We start from the raw sequence: 15,505 nt of genomic DNA on the forward strand, positions 1-15,505 counted from the left end.
AGTTAAGTCGAAGATAAAAATCAGCGTAAAACAGGCTCTCATGTTGTCTGGGGAAATAAACTTCACAGATGCTTCCTGGCCAGTCCACGGCACGGTCTGCGGGCGGTTTAAGACGATCTTGTGGAATGAACACTTGCACGTGCAGAGGCAACGCCCACCTCAAATACACAAAACCCCGTCCCCTCCTCAGCTCTGACCGGTAGGGGGGTTGTTATGGTAACTGAGGGACAGAGTCCTGTTACCTTGCGTCAAGAAGTAACTACAATAATCACCTTTAGACTATATGATTGCTCAGGGTCAGTTTGTTTGACGGGATATATAATGTGCCCGAGACCGAAAATATTTCACAATATTATTCACTGTTTTATTACAATTTTGTGTGGTGCACAGAAAATAAAGTACAAGGCGCATTTTATTCATCTACCTGCAGACAGACGGCTTTTAGGCAAGTTAAGGAGACAAAAGCATCGGAAATGAAGCGCTCCCCCTTCAAAATAAAATCAGTATTAAGCTATCGGTCTGAAACTTGGCATCATTTGGCGTCGTGTTCCTAAAATTAGCAAAAGAATATGTACATTTTATACCTATTTAGGTCGTGCTATTTTCTGTCAGAACTTCATCATTTGCGTCCATTTGTATATGACGCATAGTAATTTTGTCCCCTCTGTTGCACTCTAAAAAATATATGAGACTAATGAGATAATTATATGGTGTTTGATGTACGATGTTTTGTACCCTTCTATAAAGTTTGGATATTTATAAAATACACATAAATGAATAAATAAATAATGAACCCACACATTTTCACATGTAATCCCTGCTTAATGTCCAAAAACATTACATTTTCCAACTAATATAGCATACCTTGAGATACCATCCTTCGGGCTACCTTTTTTTCAACAGGCTCTGTGTAAGTCATTCACCATAGTGAATAAACGGACATTTATGTTTAAATATTGTGTAGCGCCCTTTTAGTTTGAAATGTTTAAAATAATTTATCGCTTTGCAATAAATATAATTATTAATTCATTACAGAATAAAATCTGTACGACCGCCTCAAACTTTGTCGCCTCTTTTCTAAGCGGGACTTTACTTTGAAAGTCTTAACCGGAAGTCTCCCTATTAACCTGCAGTAGCTCGACGCCGTTCACGCAGACTCGTCCTGAAAAGCAAAGTCCAGAGCCTCCCGTGTTGAGGCGCTGGGTGTATCGGAGGAGAGCGGCGGCTGCAACAAATGTCTGGTCTCTGAGTTGGTGAAGTCCTCCACCTGCACTGCTATGACAGCTGCGCATCCAGTGTTGGGTGTGCCAAACATCTCCAGAGTCAGATTTGAGCTTTGTACCAGCATAAGTGTGGGCGCGGATGACTTGACTTTATTGTATAACCATCACTCACCACAATTCTCTTAGTGTGTTTTCTTTTTTTCTTTTCTTTTCTTTTTTTCCCCAGACCAGATGTTTTGGGGAGTCTCACAGCTGCTGTTGCGGATGCCCAGTGACTGTAATTATTTTTTAGTTTTAGTTTTTGCTGATGTAGTGCTGGTCAGGAGGCTGAGGCTGAAGTTGAAGTGCCGCTCTTGAAGGCGTGAGCTCCAAATGCATTCGCTCCTGGGCCGGGAGAAGAAAGAAGAAGAAGCAGGGTTTGGGATTGATCTGACTCTGTCTCCGGGCTTTCTGCCCCAAGCTGCTACCATGTTCAGCTGTGTGGGCTGCTTCTGGGTGCTCCTGTCCTCCGTTCTGGTCGCCGTCTGCAGTTTCAGCTTCATATCCCCTGCTTGGATTGTTAAGGATCAGCTAAGGAGCAACCAGCATCACCACCAGCACAACAACAAGGACTCCGTGAGCTTCGGCTTGCTGTGGCACTGCTCGGAGTCTCTGGATCACATGTACCGGTGCTACACCTTCGGGGGACTAGGCAAATTTGCAGAGATCCCTTCCAGCTCCTGGCAGGTACTTACCTATACACACCCATGACCGTGACATGTGGATGGATGAGAGCATGTGGGGCATCAAGTGGGTAGGGCAAGATATGGCACTGAATGGAAGAAGCAGCCAAAAATAAATGCGAACATACAGACCTATTACCAAGCAGCAAAGCAAGAGGATTACATCTGTTTGATTATCTAAGATTCAGGAAAAGTGCTTCAGATTTTAGACAACAGGATTTGAATCAAAAATTGGTCTTACAGAAACTAGTTTTTGTTTTCAACATACTGGTTTACATTTCTTGTTGTAACATATCATTTCCTGCTTTCAAAAAAGGTCACTTCATATTTTAGCAATTTTGTCAAATGACCAAAGGTGTAGTGACTCCAAAAGGCACTTGTGCCACTGTAAACTGAACAATACTATAAGACTAAGATGCTCCTGACTCAGTCCTCACAAAAAAAAAAACAACCCACATTTGGGATGATGCTGTGCTTTTCAGTGAGGAGGACGATGCATCATACAGAGCAGCATCTGCAGCACAGCATGCCAGACACACATCAAAGCTGTGAAAGTGGCACCAGGTTGGCAGGCTGCTCACTCATCAGGGCTCCCCACTAGCAGGAATTTCAATTTTGTCTCACTTCATGAAATTGAACCTGGTATAGCAACTGTGAAAGTGGACCACATGTATGATGCTAAAGCTGTGCAACTCTGTACACCATCAATAACAACCCTGCAGACTAAACAACCCTACTTTGTGATACTTTGCAATGTGCAACCCTCCTACACGACTCTTTTCATTACTGGACACACCCATTTTATTACACACATCCACTTTACTGCACAACACACTCTGTTACCAGACACAATGCCAGTGTACCAAAAGAAATCCACTTTACTGCATGTCACACCCACTTTACTACACACGCTCACTACATCTATTTTACTGCAGTGACAACTGTACAATATAACACTTCCACTTTACTAAACACACATCCAATTTAATAAACGAGCAATCACTTTACTGCACAACAGATCAACTTTACTATGCACACTGACTTTACAAGACACACAGCTATTTCACTGGAAGAAATCCACTTTACTGTGTGTGTGCATAAGACAACCACTCTACTATATGACACACATACTTTACTAAACACAAATCCAATTTAATAAACAAACATCCACTTCGCCACTGCATGGCGCCCACTTTACTGTATAACATATCCATTTTGTACACATATAGCCAATTTGATACAAAAAGTCTGCTTTAGTGTATGACACACCCACTTTACCATATGACAAATGTACCTATCCACACACATATCTACTTTACTTCACATACACCCACTTTACTGCATGGCTCCCAGTTTGCTGCGCAATATATCCACTTTACTATACACAACCAATTAAATACACAAACATCCACTTTTCCGCATGACTCACCCACTTTACTGTACAACATATCCTGAACACACACATCCATTTTAATGCAAGACACACCTACTCTAGACATATCCCCATTTTACTGCAAGAAATCCACTTTACTGCATGACGCACCAACTCAACTGTATCGCACACCTACATCACCACATGCACACATCCAATTTAATACACAAACATCTACTTTACTGCATGACACATCCACTCTACCTTATGACAGATACTCTTTGCATCCACTTTACTGCACACACATTCACTTTACAACACAGCTCTTTCCTTCGGCATTGTTCCAACAAAATAACTGGTTATTATTGTTCTGTTTTTGGCTGGATTGCAACAGTGTGACTGACTGACTGAGTGATACATCATCGAGGGGGCTGAGTGTTAACCCTTGTCCATAAATCCATTTGGTTGTTGCACATCACTTCAACTGTTGGTCACTAGTGGATATCCAGTTGTCAAGTACCCCTCTAACATATTTAGTCCGCCTTTATATGGCAGTCAGTGTTTTTCCCTACTTCCACTCCAGTCACTTCATTAACTTTACTAAAAAATGAGATTGGTTTAAAATCTGTACCCTACCTTGTTACTTACCAATGGTTACTTTCCCTGTCTTGTCTACAAGTCAATTCATTTTATTGACATGCCATGTTGCCCTCTAGTTGCCACATTGCAGTCAATGAGACTCTTCCTTTTCTTTGTAGATTCCCCTGTAGAGTTTCCCCACTGGCCATTGCTCTTTTACAATACGTCAGAGCAAACAGTGGATTTGATTTTAGCAGACCTCTGTCAATGGTGCACATGTGAAGCATTTATATCTATAAATTGTAGCTTGATGAAGTTCTGCATGTGGAAGTCTTGCACATGCTTCACCATGCACCAACACAAGAATGTACTCAGCCTGTACTGGGGCAATGAGGAAGGTTAAAGAAAATATATGTGCTCGCTATAGCAAAAACAATTGGCCTGTACTAGTCTTGTATCTGGGATGCAAGTTGTGGTATAATATCATTACTTTCTGCAGAGATCCTGTTTGTACCCTCTCCCCTCCTCTCTTAGCCCTGCACCTTCCTACTGAAATCTACAGTATACCAGCCACCTCTGGAGTTATGATTTATTTATGAAGGGGAATTAGCATTTGAAAGGGAGATATTAATAAGTGCTGCCTGTGTGATTCTAGCTCATCTGCAAAGGAGAGTAGAGTCTAATGTCTTGTTTTTTTTTTCATGGGGAAGCATAGGTGTGAACGGCAAAGACTGGAATCACTCATTGGGATCTCTGTATGTATGTTTCATTACGTTTATACTGAGATGTGTCCCTAGATGAATTAAAGTGTGGTAAACTGCATTTAAGGCTCATTTGGCTAAAATCAGCAGCAATTTAGCCAGTTAGCCAGTTGCCACTGTGTTAATTAGTGTCCTCCCGGTTATGAGCTCTTCCTCAAGTGCGTTAGTGAGTGTGGGGCTGATGGAGCTCGTTCCCTGCGCAGAAATACATGTGTTAGTCCAGTGGTGAACCTGAGCGCATGATATGCTCCCATGGCCATTAGTAAAGGTGAAGGAGCCATTAAGTTTTCATCAGAGCCACTTTATTACTCCAGCACTCCTCACTGATGAGTGCATCATTTCTCTGATGCCTTTCATTTTCAGTTTGTCAACAACAAAACATGCAGAATGTGCTTAGGGTGCCAACACTGTACACAGGTGAGACAGGCCACTCACCCACATGCTACTAGCTCCCCTCTTTCTTTGTTTAAATAGAAGCAGGCAAGTATCACCGTACACTGAGCTCTGTTACATCCATCAGAGTGGAAGACAGTGCTCTCGGTTTGCTCTGAAAAGTCACTCTGAGCCCTGCGGATGCTGTGAGAGTGAACCAGAGGAGTATGAGGACAGGACAGGGGAAGAGGTGGGGGAGGAGGAGGCTCCTTGAAAGGCTGGCCTACTTGTGCTGTAGTTTCTGTGGGCTTTTCTGTTGTCACTCCATGTTGTCAAAAGCTTTTCGCTTTGCTTGGCGCTGCTGAGCTCCAGTGCTGCTGGCGCTCAGGAAAAAAAGAGCTGGAGGCCAGACTGGCAGGGCCTCTGGCTTCATTCAGGCACACAGAGAGAGGGAGAAACTCCTATGAGATGTAAAATTGGGTGGCAAATAAACACAACCTTATGCTGCACTGATTTCATGTGGCATAAATGGTGAAAAAGGGGAAAACTGATGTATATGTAATATGAAAAAAACCCTCACCACTTGGACGTGTGAGAGGTGATGGGATCTGTGTGGACTGCTGATGGTGGCATCTTTCCTCTGCTTTAATAACCAAACCAAATATAATGAACAAATGAACAATCTGCATTGACAAAACTTCACAGTATCCATATTTGTTTGAATTTTTTTGTAATTGTGCTCTCCCCACAGATATCTGTTTTTGGTCACCATCTACAGGCATAGTACGAAGTCAAGCTACGGCTAGAGATACTGCTAGTCTACAGGAAGCCTTTTCTCTTGCTATTTATACCATTGAACTGAAATTGGATGCAATCGCCAGGAGAGCTTTCAGGAGACAGTTTTCAGCTAATAGCAGTGAATGGAGCTAAACGGCTTAGTTATTGACATTTGCTTTGAGACAAAAAAGCCTAACTCTTAAACGTTGTTTTTTGCAAACATAGTCTGCCATTATATATATATGTGTGTGTACATATATATATATATATATATATATGTATATATATATATATATATATATATATATATATATATATATATATATATATATATATATATATATATATATGTATGTATATAAACTGAGGTTTTATTTTTCATACAGACATGACATCATTCTGCTAATGCATGCTTATTGCTCAGCTGAGGATTTATGACTGATTGCAGCAGGACGTCCTCCCTCGATTGTGTCTATTTCACAGCGAAAGCCACAACAGACATGAGGAGAACGGTTAAGCAAAAACTTCCAGGTTCCAGCTGACTGTGGTGGTCGATCATGACTACTGTGAGAAAATTATCTGCTGCCTCTCATTTGACGTGTGAAACTAAAATGTCAATTACTGTAAGTGTCTCGTTTTACGTGATGTCATTAGTACTTACAGGAAGGTATTTAAGTTTAATAGGTGCAAATAATCAAAATATTTAACCACATCTACTCATTCTTCTTCTACTGAAAGCATCATGAAAATGGCTAGAAAAAAAAAATCAAATCTCCGAAGGCCTGACTTTCTGTGAAACCTAAGTTTAGAGAGTGGGAGTTCTTCTTGTTTAAAATTATCCACAGAGGCATTCAACGTCAAACTCTGGTCAACCTTTTGCAAAGAGCCTGCCAATCAGAGGAAATTGGGCTTTTAGGGAGGCTGTCCTCAACGAAACAGGAGCTAAAAAGGCTTATTTCAGAGAGAGTGATGAACTGAAGGGCAACATAAAGGACATATATACAATAAGTAAAGATTTCTTTGTTTCTTTATTTATTTTTAACTGTCATGCAACGCTACTCTAGTAGAGTTCCAGAATAGAATATAGGGCTGGAAACACGCACAGCTTTTATTGCAACATCTGGCGGTTTTCCACATAAATTATTCCATATCTTACTGCTGCTGTTTTCCGCCGGGTTGTGTGATATCCCGTCAGACCAGATGCAGTGCAGCGGCCGCGTGCGTGCTTATCTGCGTACGCTTGAGTATATATGTCGCTTTGAAGAAGCCGGTGGAAGTGTGAAAGCGTGTGTGCAGCAGTGGTGGTTGCCAGGTTGGACATGTCAGAGGAGGAGGTGTACTGTGAGCTGCTGCTAGGTAAAGTGTGAAGGAGGAGGAGGGCGCCTGCCAGCAAACATTTTCACCTTAACTTGTTAACAGCTTATGCGCTTCCAGCTGCTTCGCAGGAACTGAACACTGCCGCTGGATTAGCCGGGCCTCGGTATTAGCGAGCCAACAGTCTGACACACACACACAACTGCACGTATGTGTGTCTGGGCAAGGAGGTGGTGCGTTTGGGTGCTCTTGGATCGTACCGCATGTGTTTTGCCGTCTCTGTGGTGGCGTGTGTGTTCGGGCCTCTACAGTACATGCCCACTGAATGTCAAGGTCGTCTCGTAGCCTAAATGAGCAGTGGCCAAGCTCCAGGAATGCCTGATTGGAAAATGTCTGAGTCGGTCCTCGTCTTTTGTTTTCTGTGCAGAAAATGGCAACATGACAAAGCAGAGATTCTGGGCCGTGGAAAAACAAATGCGATTGGCTTCCATTGAAATCCTCTGACAAATGAGACAAAACAATCGGCCCATGTTGTCTTCCCCACATGCCATGAAGATGAATTGTGGCGATGTTTTACCATGCCTAATTACCAGCTACCTATGAAGTACGTCTAGTGGTGCATAAAACCATGCTAGATGCTCATTTTATCACTCACTGAGCCAGAACTAGTTTTAAGTAGATAGATAACTCATTTAATGAAATTCACTCATGAATCCTGTGTCTGGCTGCTAGACAGTTTTTGTCTTTGGCCTCTGTCATTAATTTCCATATCTGCAGTGGATTACAGCACGCAAAATTGTCAACAGGAAAAATAGAGGTTTCTGCCACAATTTCAGTGTACTGTTGGTGAGTGAGGGTTGGTTTATAGATACAGACAGAAATACCAGAGTCTGCTGTCCAAACTGTGTTTGTCTGCAGAGAGGGGAAGATAATGAGTCAAAGCAAATTAAGGCTTCTGCTTAAAAGCAAAGGGTAGAATAGAAAATTCTAAATACAACAAAGGAAGATGAAGAATGCTCAATCATCCAGGTAAGGAAATCCCAAAAAGTTGATTCTGTTTATCCTGACGTAGCATCAGTCACACAGTCCGAGACTGAAGAAGTCACTTGGATGAGTGACGAAATGTTTGTCCCACTGAAAACACTACGTCCAGATACTTTCTGGGTCTGCTGATCCTGTAGGGTCCGCTTGGGTCCCCGTGATATGATAACCTCATCATCAGATGGTGAGGGTGGACGTCTGCATGCATGCCTTTCTTTTGTGACCACACAGATTAGTCCGCAGAGAATTTACATTACAGTGCACCAACTACCCATGCACACAGGCAGAGGAATGCAAGTGGACTTTCAGGAATTATACCAGGAATGAGTGCTTGGGTGTCGGGTCTCCGGCTGTCTGCAACCGGCTTTAAGAGCATGGTCACTGAGTACTGAGATGAATAATGTGTAAAAGTCACCAAAACTCTGCTGACTCAATAACTGCAGAGTTCCAGACCTTCTCTGGCTTGAAGATCTGCACAGAAACTGTGTGCTGACAGTTTTCATGACTGAGCAGTTCCTGTAGGTGTACTGTGGCCCAGTACTTTTTCTCCATATAGTTTGCATGGCCTCTCAAAAGTAACGTAGTGCTTGATTTCTGTGCTTATTTTCTGTATGCAAGTTCAATAAAGATAGAAACACGTGAATAAATGAAAAATCAAGACAGTGTTTTTGGGTTCAGTCCGAGTCCTTTAAAAGAATCTTGTTTAATGCTTTTTTTAAAAAAATCATCATTTAAATGATTTAAATCAAGAACACAGTGTGTGACTTCTAATTAACTTAATGACAGTTACTCTGAGGATAGCTTCTGAATAGATTAATAAACAGCCCAGTTTTTTCAGTCAAAATAAATTAAATTCACATCCTATTTAGTAACTTTTATTTCTCCAAACTGATTATTTTAAACTATAAAAGTCAAGCACACTCTTCTGAATTATTTTACTGAATGTGTCCTTTGCAGCACGGTGTGATGGTATGCTCTTGGTAGACAGCAGGTTGAGGCAGGGACTCAGCGGTTCATGTGCTGCTTAATAACAGAATGATGGACAAGGTCTGCCCTTTATCTCTCTGAACAACATTAGAGAGAAATGAAAGGTCTGTGCTCTTGACTTGGCCTCCTCACACAGGGGCCTTAAGGTCCAGTGGCACACACACACACGCACGCGCACACACATTCCCAAGGGACAAACACGTGAGCTCCACAGAGGCTGTGAAATCTCTGCTCAACAGAAAGCTGTCATTTGGTGCCTGACGCGGGCTCGAGTTGCTCCTTAGATTTACTGTAGCAGTAAAGCTTCTCACTCTCCTCTCTGCCTCTTATAGGCTCTCCGCTTTAATGCTAATGGGGAACCTCTGTGGTGAAAGCCATTTGTGTGGAAGTGTGTCTGCCTGTTATAAATGATGTTATGGGGTCTAATGCACATGTTGTATCCCCCCCTCCCTCCCATGGGGAGTCCACTGCTCTGCTTGCACGAGAGACAAAAGGCGGACTTGTCTGGCTGCTTTTTCCTCACGACCTCATTCTGTTTAGAGCTTCATGCGCAGCAGCGCTTTCTACAGAGGCAACGCACACAAGTATGATTAGACAACTCAAAGTGATGTGCTGTAGCCATACACACACACACACACACATGCACACATACAGTGCTTTCCACATGCACAGAGAGAGATGAAAAGAGGCAGCTGCGAAAGAAATTCTCTCAGAGTGTGATCAAAAGAGACATTGATGTGATGTACAGTGGTTGTCCATGTCAGCACTGATGCAGTAATTAGGGGTTAAGGGAGGGATGGCTGAGGGACATTAGGCAGCAGAGTGAAACAGAAGAGAGCCAGGGAATTACATGAATAAAAATCCCTCTGTTGTTCCCTTGCGGAAAAACGAGCTCTAACCTGGTAAAACAAGTAGGTACCCACTCAAACGCCGGCACTCCAGCAACCTCCAAAAAGGCACTAACATCCATTTTTCCCCACTCGCGCTTATAAACTGAACTCTCTTTCCTTGCAGCTGGCATCATAAAAGAAATTCGACCTGTAATATTGTGGCCACCGCGCCTCTGCCCGTTTCCCCAGTCTGCTCCCCTCTGACCTTCAGCTCAGTCTCTTCCTCACCAGCTCGCTTACCTTCCGCAAGACAGAAAGTGAAATAAGTACAGAGTGCAAGCAGAGGTGGTAGTGCGAGCCGGAGATGTTAAGAGTCGTGTTTTACTACCATCTCATCTGCCGAGGTGTTTTTCAGGGTGTTAAATTCAGAGCAGAGCTGCACATCATCTCTGTGGCGGTGGTGGTGATGGCAGCATGCTGCCTGAAAAAACAGACAGCATACCGCTTTACGAGCCAAACATAGCCTTGGTCACGGGCTCGGCCCAAATATAAATTAGTGGCTTTTTGTATTTTGCTGCTTGTTCGCGTTGAGTTATTCCAGGTATGTAAATAGAATTATTTAAAAATGGAAAAAGAGTGTAGAGCAAGAGAAGAAGCTGGAACTGGAACGAGAGATAGATGTTTGGTCTTTTGACAGCAAGTCTTGCGTGAAATGTGGTGTGCCGACTTATTATCATACAGCGCATGTTTACTTCAAGGCCACCATTTGCCTGGTGACAAAATTAATGGTAGGGAGTGTGTATACACAGGAGCATTTTACGATGATAGATTTGGGGATGAATGGGCCATTTGGAAGGCATCCCGATTCTCATTTTTACTCCCCTTAAAGGCCACAGTGGGCCTTTTTTTGCATTGTTTGATCTAAAAATTATTCCAAACTCCTGCTATGTTTATGGTTACATAATGCAATTTGACAACAACATCTGCTGGATGAGATAATGGGTTAGAGGTATATAATGGCGTGATGATATGTCAGCCTGTTATTTATCTTTTATATCAAACTGAGCCAGACACTGTTGTCTGCTTCTGATATGAGCTGTTTGTGGAATGTGTCAGTGGTCTGATGGTTATCTATAGATGGTTATCTATAGAAGGCACTTAAAAGGACCATGTCAGGGGTTTCACATTCCTCGTTCAATTAACAGAAAAGTTTTAAAGGGAATTTTCATGTTGATTGTCTACGTGTACAGCTGGTTTTGTTTTATGGCTATAAAATAAACAGATTTTGATGTCTTTATAAAATATGCAAAATCTGTTTGCAGGGGAAAACATTTATGGAAGCTTTCTGGTTTCTGTCCTCTAGTCTCAGTTCTGTTAACCAGTCACATTTGAGCAGGCTTAAGATGCCAGCAAGTAAACGGCACGGAGAGGAAAAGAGGGAAGGCATTTGCCTCAATCCAATCTCAGAATCCTCGGTTGGTGAGCTTTTCATTAGTGTTTTAAAATTTATATATGGTTGGGAAGTTTGGCTCAAATATCAGTTATTGGCTATTTGAGATGTTCTACATTGGAAATGCTGAAATACTGGCCATTCCCCCCACAGAGGCTCACATAGCAGATAAATAAGCAGATTTCCTGGCCAACACATGAGTGCTAAAAAGTGCAATTCTTGGAGTGGTCAGTTTTATTATTGCATATTTTCTTTAAACAGGTGGACACATTGAGATCTCATTTTCAAATGTATGAAATATATGTCTTTATGTCATAAATATCTGTATGTATACATACTTTTTATTACATATATATATTATGTACAGTGGCTTGCAAAAGTAATCAGCCCCCTTGAACTTTTCCACATTTTGTCACATTACAGCCACAAACATGAATCAATTTTATTGGAATTCCACATGAAAGACCAATACAAAGTGGTGTACACGTGAGAAGTGGAACGAAAATCATACATGATTCCAAACATTTTTTTTTACAAATAAATAACTGAAAAGTGGGGTGTGCGTAATTATTCAGCCCCCTGAGTCAATACTTTGTAGAACCACCTTTTGCTGCAATTACAGCTGCCAGTCTTTTAGGGTATGTCTCTACCAGCTTTGTGTACACCACTTTGTATTGGTCTTTCACGTGGAATTCCAATAAAACTGATTCATGTTTGTGGCTGTAATGTGACAAAATGTGGAAAAGTTCAAGGGGGCCGAATACTTTTGCAAGCCACTGTATATAAATATTAAGTGTCTGTATGTAGGCATGCAGGCACTTTATATACTTGAAGATACAATACATGTTCATTAATTAAGAAAAGTATTGGAATGTAAATTCTTTTAATAAATAAATCTGGTGTCGATATAGAGCCCTAAGTATTTATAAAATTAAAAAGTTTCAATATTATGACCATAAGGGATTGGAGTATGTACTGTAGGCTGGATACTTGTATTTGACTTTGTGAATACCATGCACGTAATTTTATCGGAATTTAAAACAAATGCATGTTTGATAAGATGTTTGTGTAGTGTAATAAAAGCACACTGTAGATTTGCAAAGGCGAGTTTAAGGATAGAACACTAACGCATATAATATTGTCATCTGCAGAAAAATGCACATTACAGTTTTGAATTAGTAGGGTTAGGGATGGTAATTAAAAGATATCTAGGAATGCATCCCTGTGCAGCACCTTTACTGGTGGCAAGGGGACTTATAGAGATCTCCTTTAGACACTACTGTCTGAGTTACATGTTAAAACTAAAACGCATCAAATAACACATGTTATCTGTAGCTAATTTGCTCTTTCGTGACATCCTTTGGGCAGGTAAATCTTTTATGACTCATCCAAGTAGATACTATTAAGATTAAAAGTAAGACGTGTGGCTACTTTAAACGACAGGTATGCCAGGGAGTTATCATCTGCGCTAATTAAAGTCACAAACTGGTACCTTACAGAGCAATTTTAATTAGGTTTTCTGTCAAATAATGTGTTTTAGTATTTTTGTACTGACAACCAAGAAGTTTGTGCTTCAGAAGTGGTGAGTGAAATGTATTTTGTTATTCTGTTACTTGATACTAATTAGCATATGCCTGTGTCAGTGCATTGCAGCTGCGAGGTTTATCAGTGCAGTTTGCTAATCAGGCTTGTTAGCATTCGTTGATCACTTAGCATCTGAGGCTGTTATCTTTGGGTAAACAACCAAACAAAAAATACTAAAATGGCGACCAAAGTGATAATATTAGGACTTTAAAATGTTTCATTTTATCATCCTACTCTCCCTTTTCCTTTCATTTTCATTTCAAAATGTTGATATAAAAACAAATCATTTTCTTTCCAGATTAGCATTTTAGCACTATTTTAGAAATAGTCTATAGACTTAGAGTGTTTAGCAAATTTTTTTGACCACCTGTTATAGAAATGAGAAAACACTTTTAGAATATTTCAAAAATTTGTTTAAAACTAGAACTTACTAAATTCATAATTTTATACTCAAATCTGAACCAACACACTAGACTTATCTGAGAAGTCAGAAATTAATCAAGCCTAACATTTAACCACTAACACAATTTTCTTTGGTCATGAAGGCAAGTAAACAACTGTAACTTGGTAATCTTGCAACTTTCATTTTTATTCTACCAACTTTACTTCATTTGTTTTGTTTTTCTGTTTCAGCAGATTTATACATAACAACAACAATTATATTTAAGCATCAAAAATATAATTCTGATTAAACAGCTTGTGGATGCTAGTGGATTAACCATTACAGAAACATGAAAAATGATTTGGTAATTAGCAGTACTGTTGATTTAGGGCAGCTGTGTCATAAACCTTACTTTGGCTGCTGGTCTAATACATTTTCTCTTTCACTGTAGTTGAGGTGCTGCTATGGATTAAAACCCTTATAAAAGAGTAACAAGATGAATGGTATAAGATGGACTTTGTCAATTCTGATGGTTTGAAAAAGGCTTCTAATTAGCAGCTGACTCAAAGCCTGAAATGTCAGAGTACCCTTAAAGAAAACAGCATAAAGAGCTTTAAGGCAGCGTCTCCTTGCTAAAGTAGCGCCACAAAACAACAATATTTAATCACGGTAGTTCGTATAAAAATATAGAAACACACAGTGAGAGCAATAATGATCTGATCCCCCTGGCAAACCTGAATTCATAAGCAGGAGAAAATGGATTGATAAGGAAACATATTTTTGGAGCTGTAAATTCTATTTTATGTGCAATACTTTTTGCTAAGTTTACTCTGAGTGTCTGGTGTTTTTGAATCTTGTAATAAAATGAAGACTTGCAAAGGCTGCTGATCCTGATTTTGTGTTTGAACTCCAGCACTCCACTGTAAACAGTCCAGTTTGCTACTGATTAGTCATGCCTGGATCACTTAATCTTTTCCCAGGAAGATTACCAAAAACGTCAACCTAACCACCAGTCAGTTCTACATTTTTACAATGCTACCTCTACCTACATGCACAGGAGGCATTTTCAGCATATCCAGAGCAATCAGGTGTCCCATTTCATGCAGGACTGCAAGACACTGTCATGCCTTGTTCCCATATTGAGACCGTATCCCACATTTGGATTGGATTGTTTACAAAAGTCAACATGGGTCTCACAATAAACATGTGGCTAAAAGACAGATGTATTGATCGATAGATGCATCCCAACTGAAACCCAAACACCATTAGTAGACAGAACAGCAGCTGAAATAACAGTTAACAGTTTGACAGTCAATACAATAAAAAAGGGAATGCCCAGGTGCCCAAAGACTGTCATGCAAAGCCATTTATGCCTGTAAGAAGTTGGTGAAAGTACAGTCTTCTTATTACTTATATTCTTTATGATTGATGCCAAATGTTTCCATGTTTTTGCACGTGAATTTTGCATTTAGAGTGTTCTTAAACACATTAACAAGGAGGTATGTTTGTTCATATCAGGAAAGTTCCAGCTCTCTGCAAGTTAATTGTCACTCTTTTCTGTGAAGCCTATAAACCAGCGGCTTGCTCAGAGGTAGGAAATCAATGTGAAAGCTTTTAAATATGTTTGACAGTAATGGTAAAAATACTGGATTTGTGCTCCATTCAACTGAGTTCACTTTAATGACCACACAGCTCTCCTGGTGGAATCTGTTAATGGTGCAGTTAGCAACAGCAGGTATCTGTGGTTCAAAACATAGCAACTCCATTGACAGTCAGTCATTAATACTTGCAGCATGCTCTTTAATCTCAGTATTATTCATGTGTTATTGTTTCTGTTGATTGCGACACAGAAAAGTGTGTCTGCTTTTCCCCCCTTTTGTTTCGTCCCCACATGAATACATATTAGGAGCATTATGGTGCATGGGTTTGGCCCAACATGTCCCTGCTATGCCAAATTCTTCCACTTGTTTCAGGGAAAACCTCCATAGCTTAGGTGTGTTTTTGCCTGTACAAAGCAACCCAGTCTAATCTGTGGATTTTGTTACAAACTCCTGGGTGCAACATTTTAAACAGTATCTGCGGCCTAGCTTTAGAGGGAGCGCGTCGGCAGG

The 15,505-nt window shown here is 40.7% G+C and overlaps 1 protein-coding gene across 1 annotated transcript in view; it reads left to right on the forward strand.

Annotated features, from left to right (window-relative positions):
* Positions 1-1,191: 1,191 nt before the first annotated feature.
* The window catches only part of LOC134636402 (LHFPL tetraspan subfamily member 7 protein), a 115,773-nt gene continuing 101,459 nt past the window's right edge, over positions 1,192-15,505 (forward strand). Inside the window, exon 1 of the mRNA XM_063486365.1 lies at positions 1,192-1,949. Coding sequence (XP_063342435.1) covers positions 1,596-1,949 — 354 coding nt within the window. The 5' untranslated portion in view covers positions 1,192-1,595. The remainder of the gene's footprint in view (positions 1,950-15,505) is intronic.

The sequence above is a fragment of the Pelmatolapia mariae genome, linkage group LG10_11, assembly GCF_036321145.2.
Source record: "Pelmatolapia mariae isolate MD_Pm_ZW linkage group LG10_11, Pm_UMD_F_2, whole genome shotgun sequence".
NCBI classification, from domain to species: Eukaryota; Metazoa; Chordata; class Actinopteri; order Cichliformes; family Cichlidae; genus Pelmatolapia; species Pelmatolapia mariae.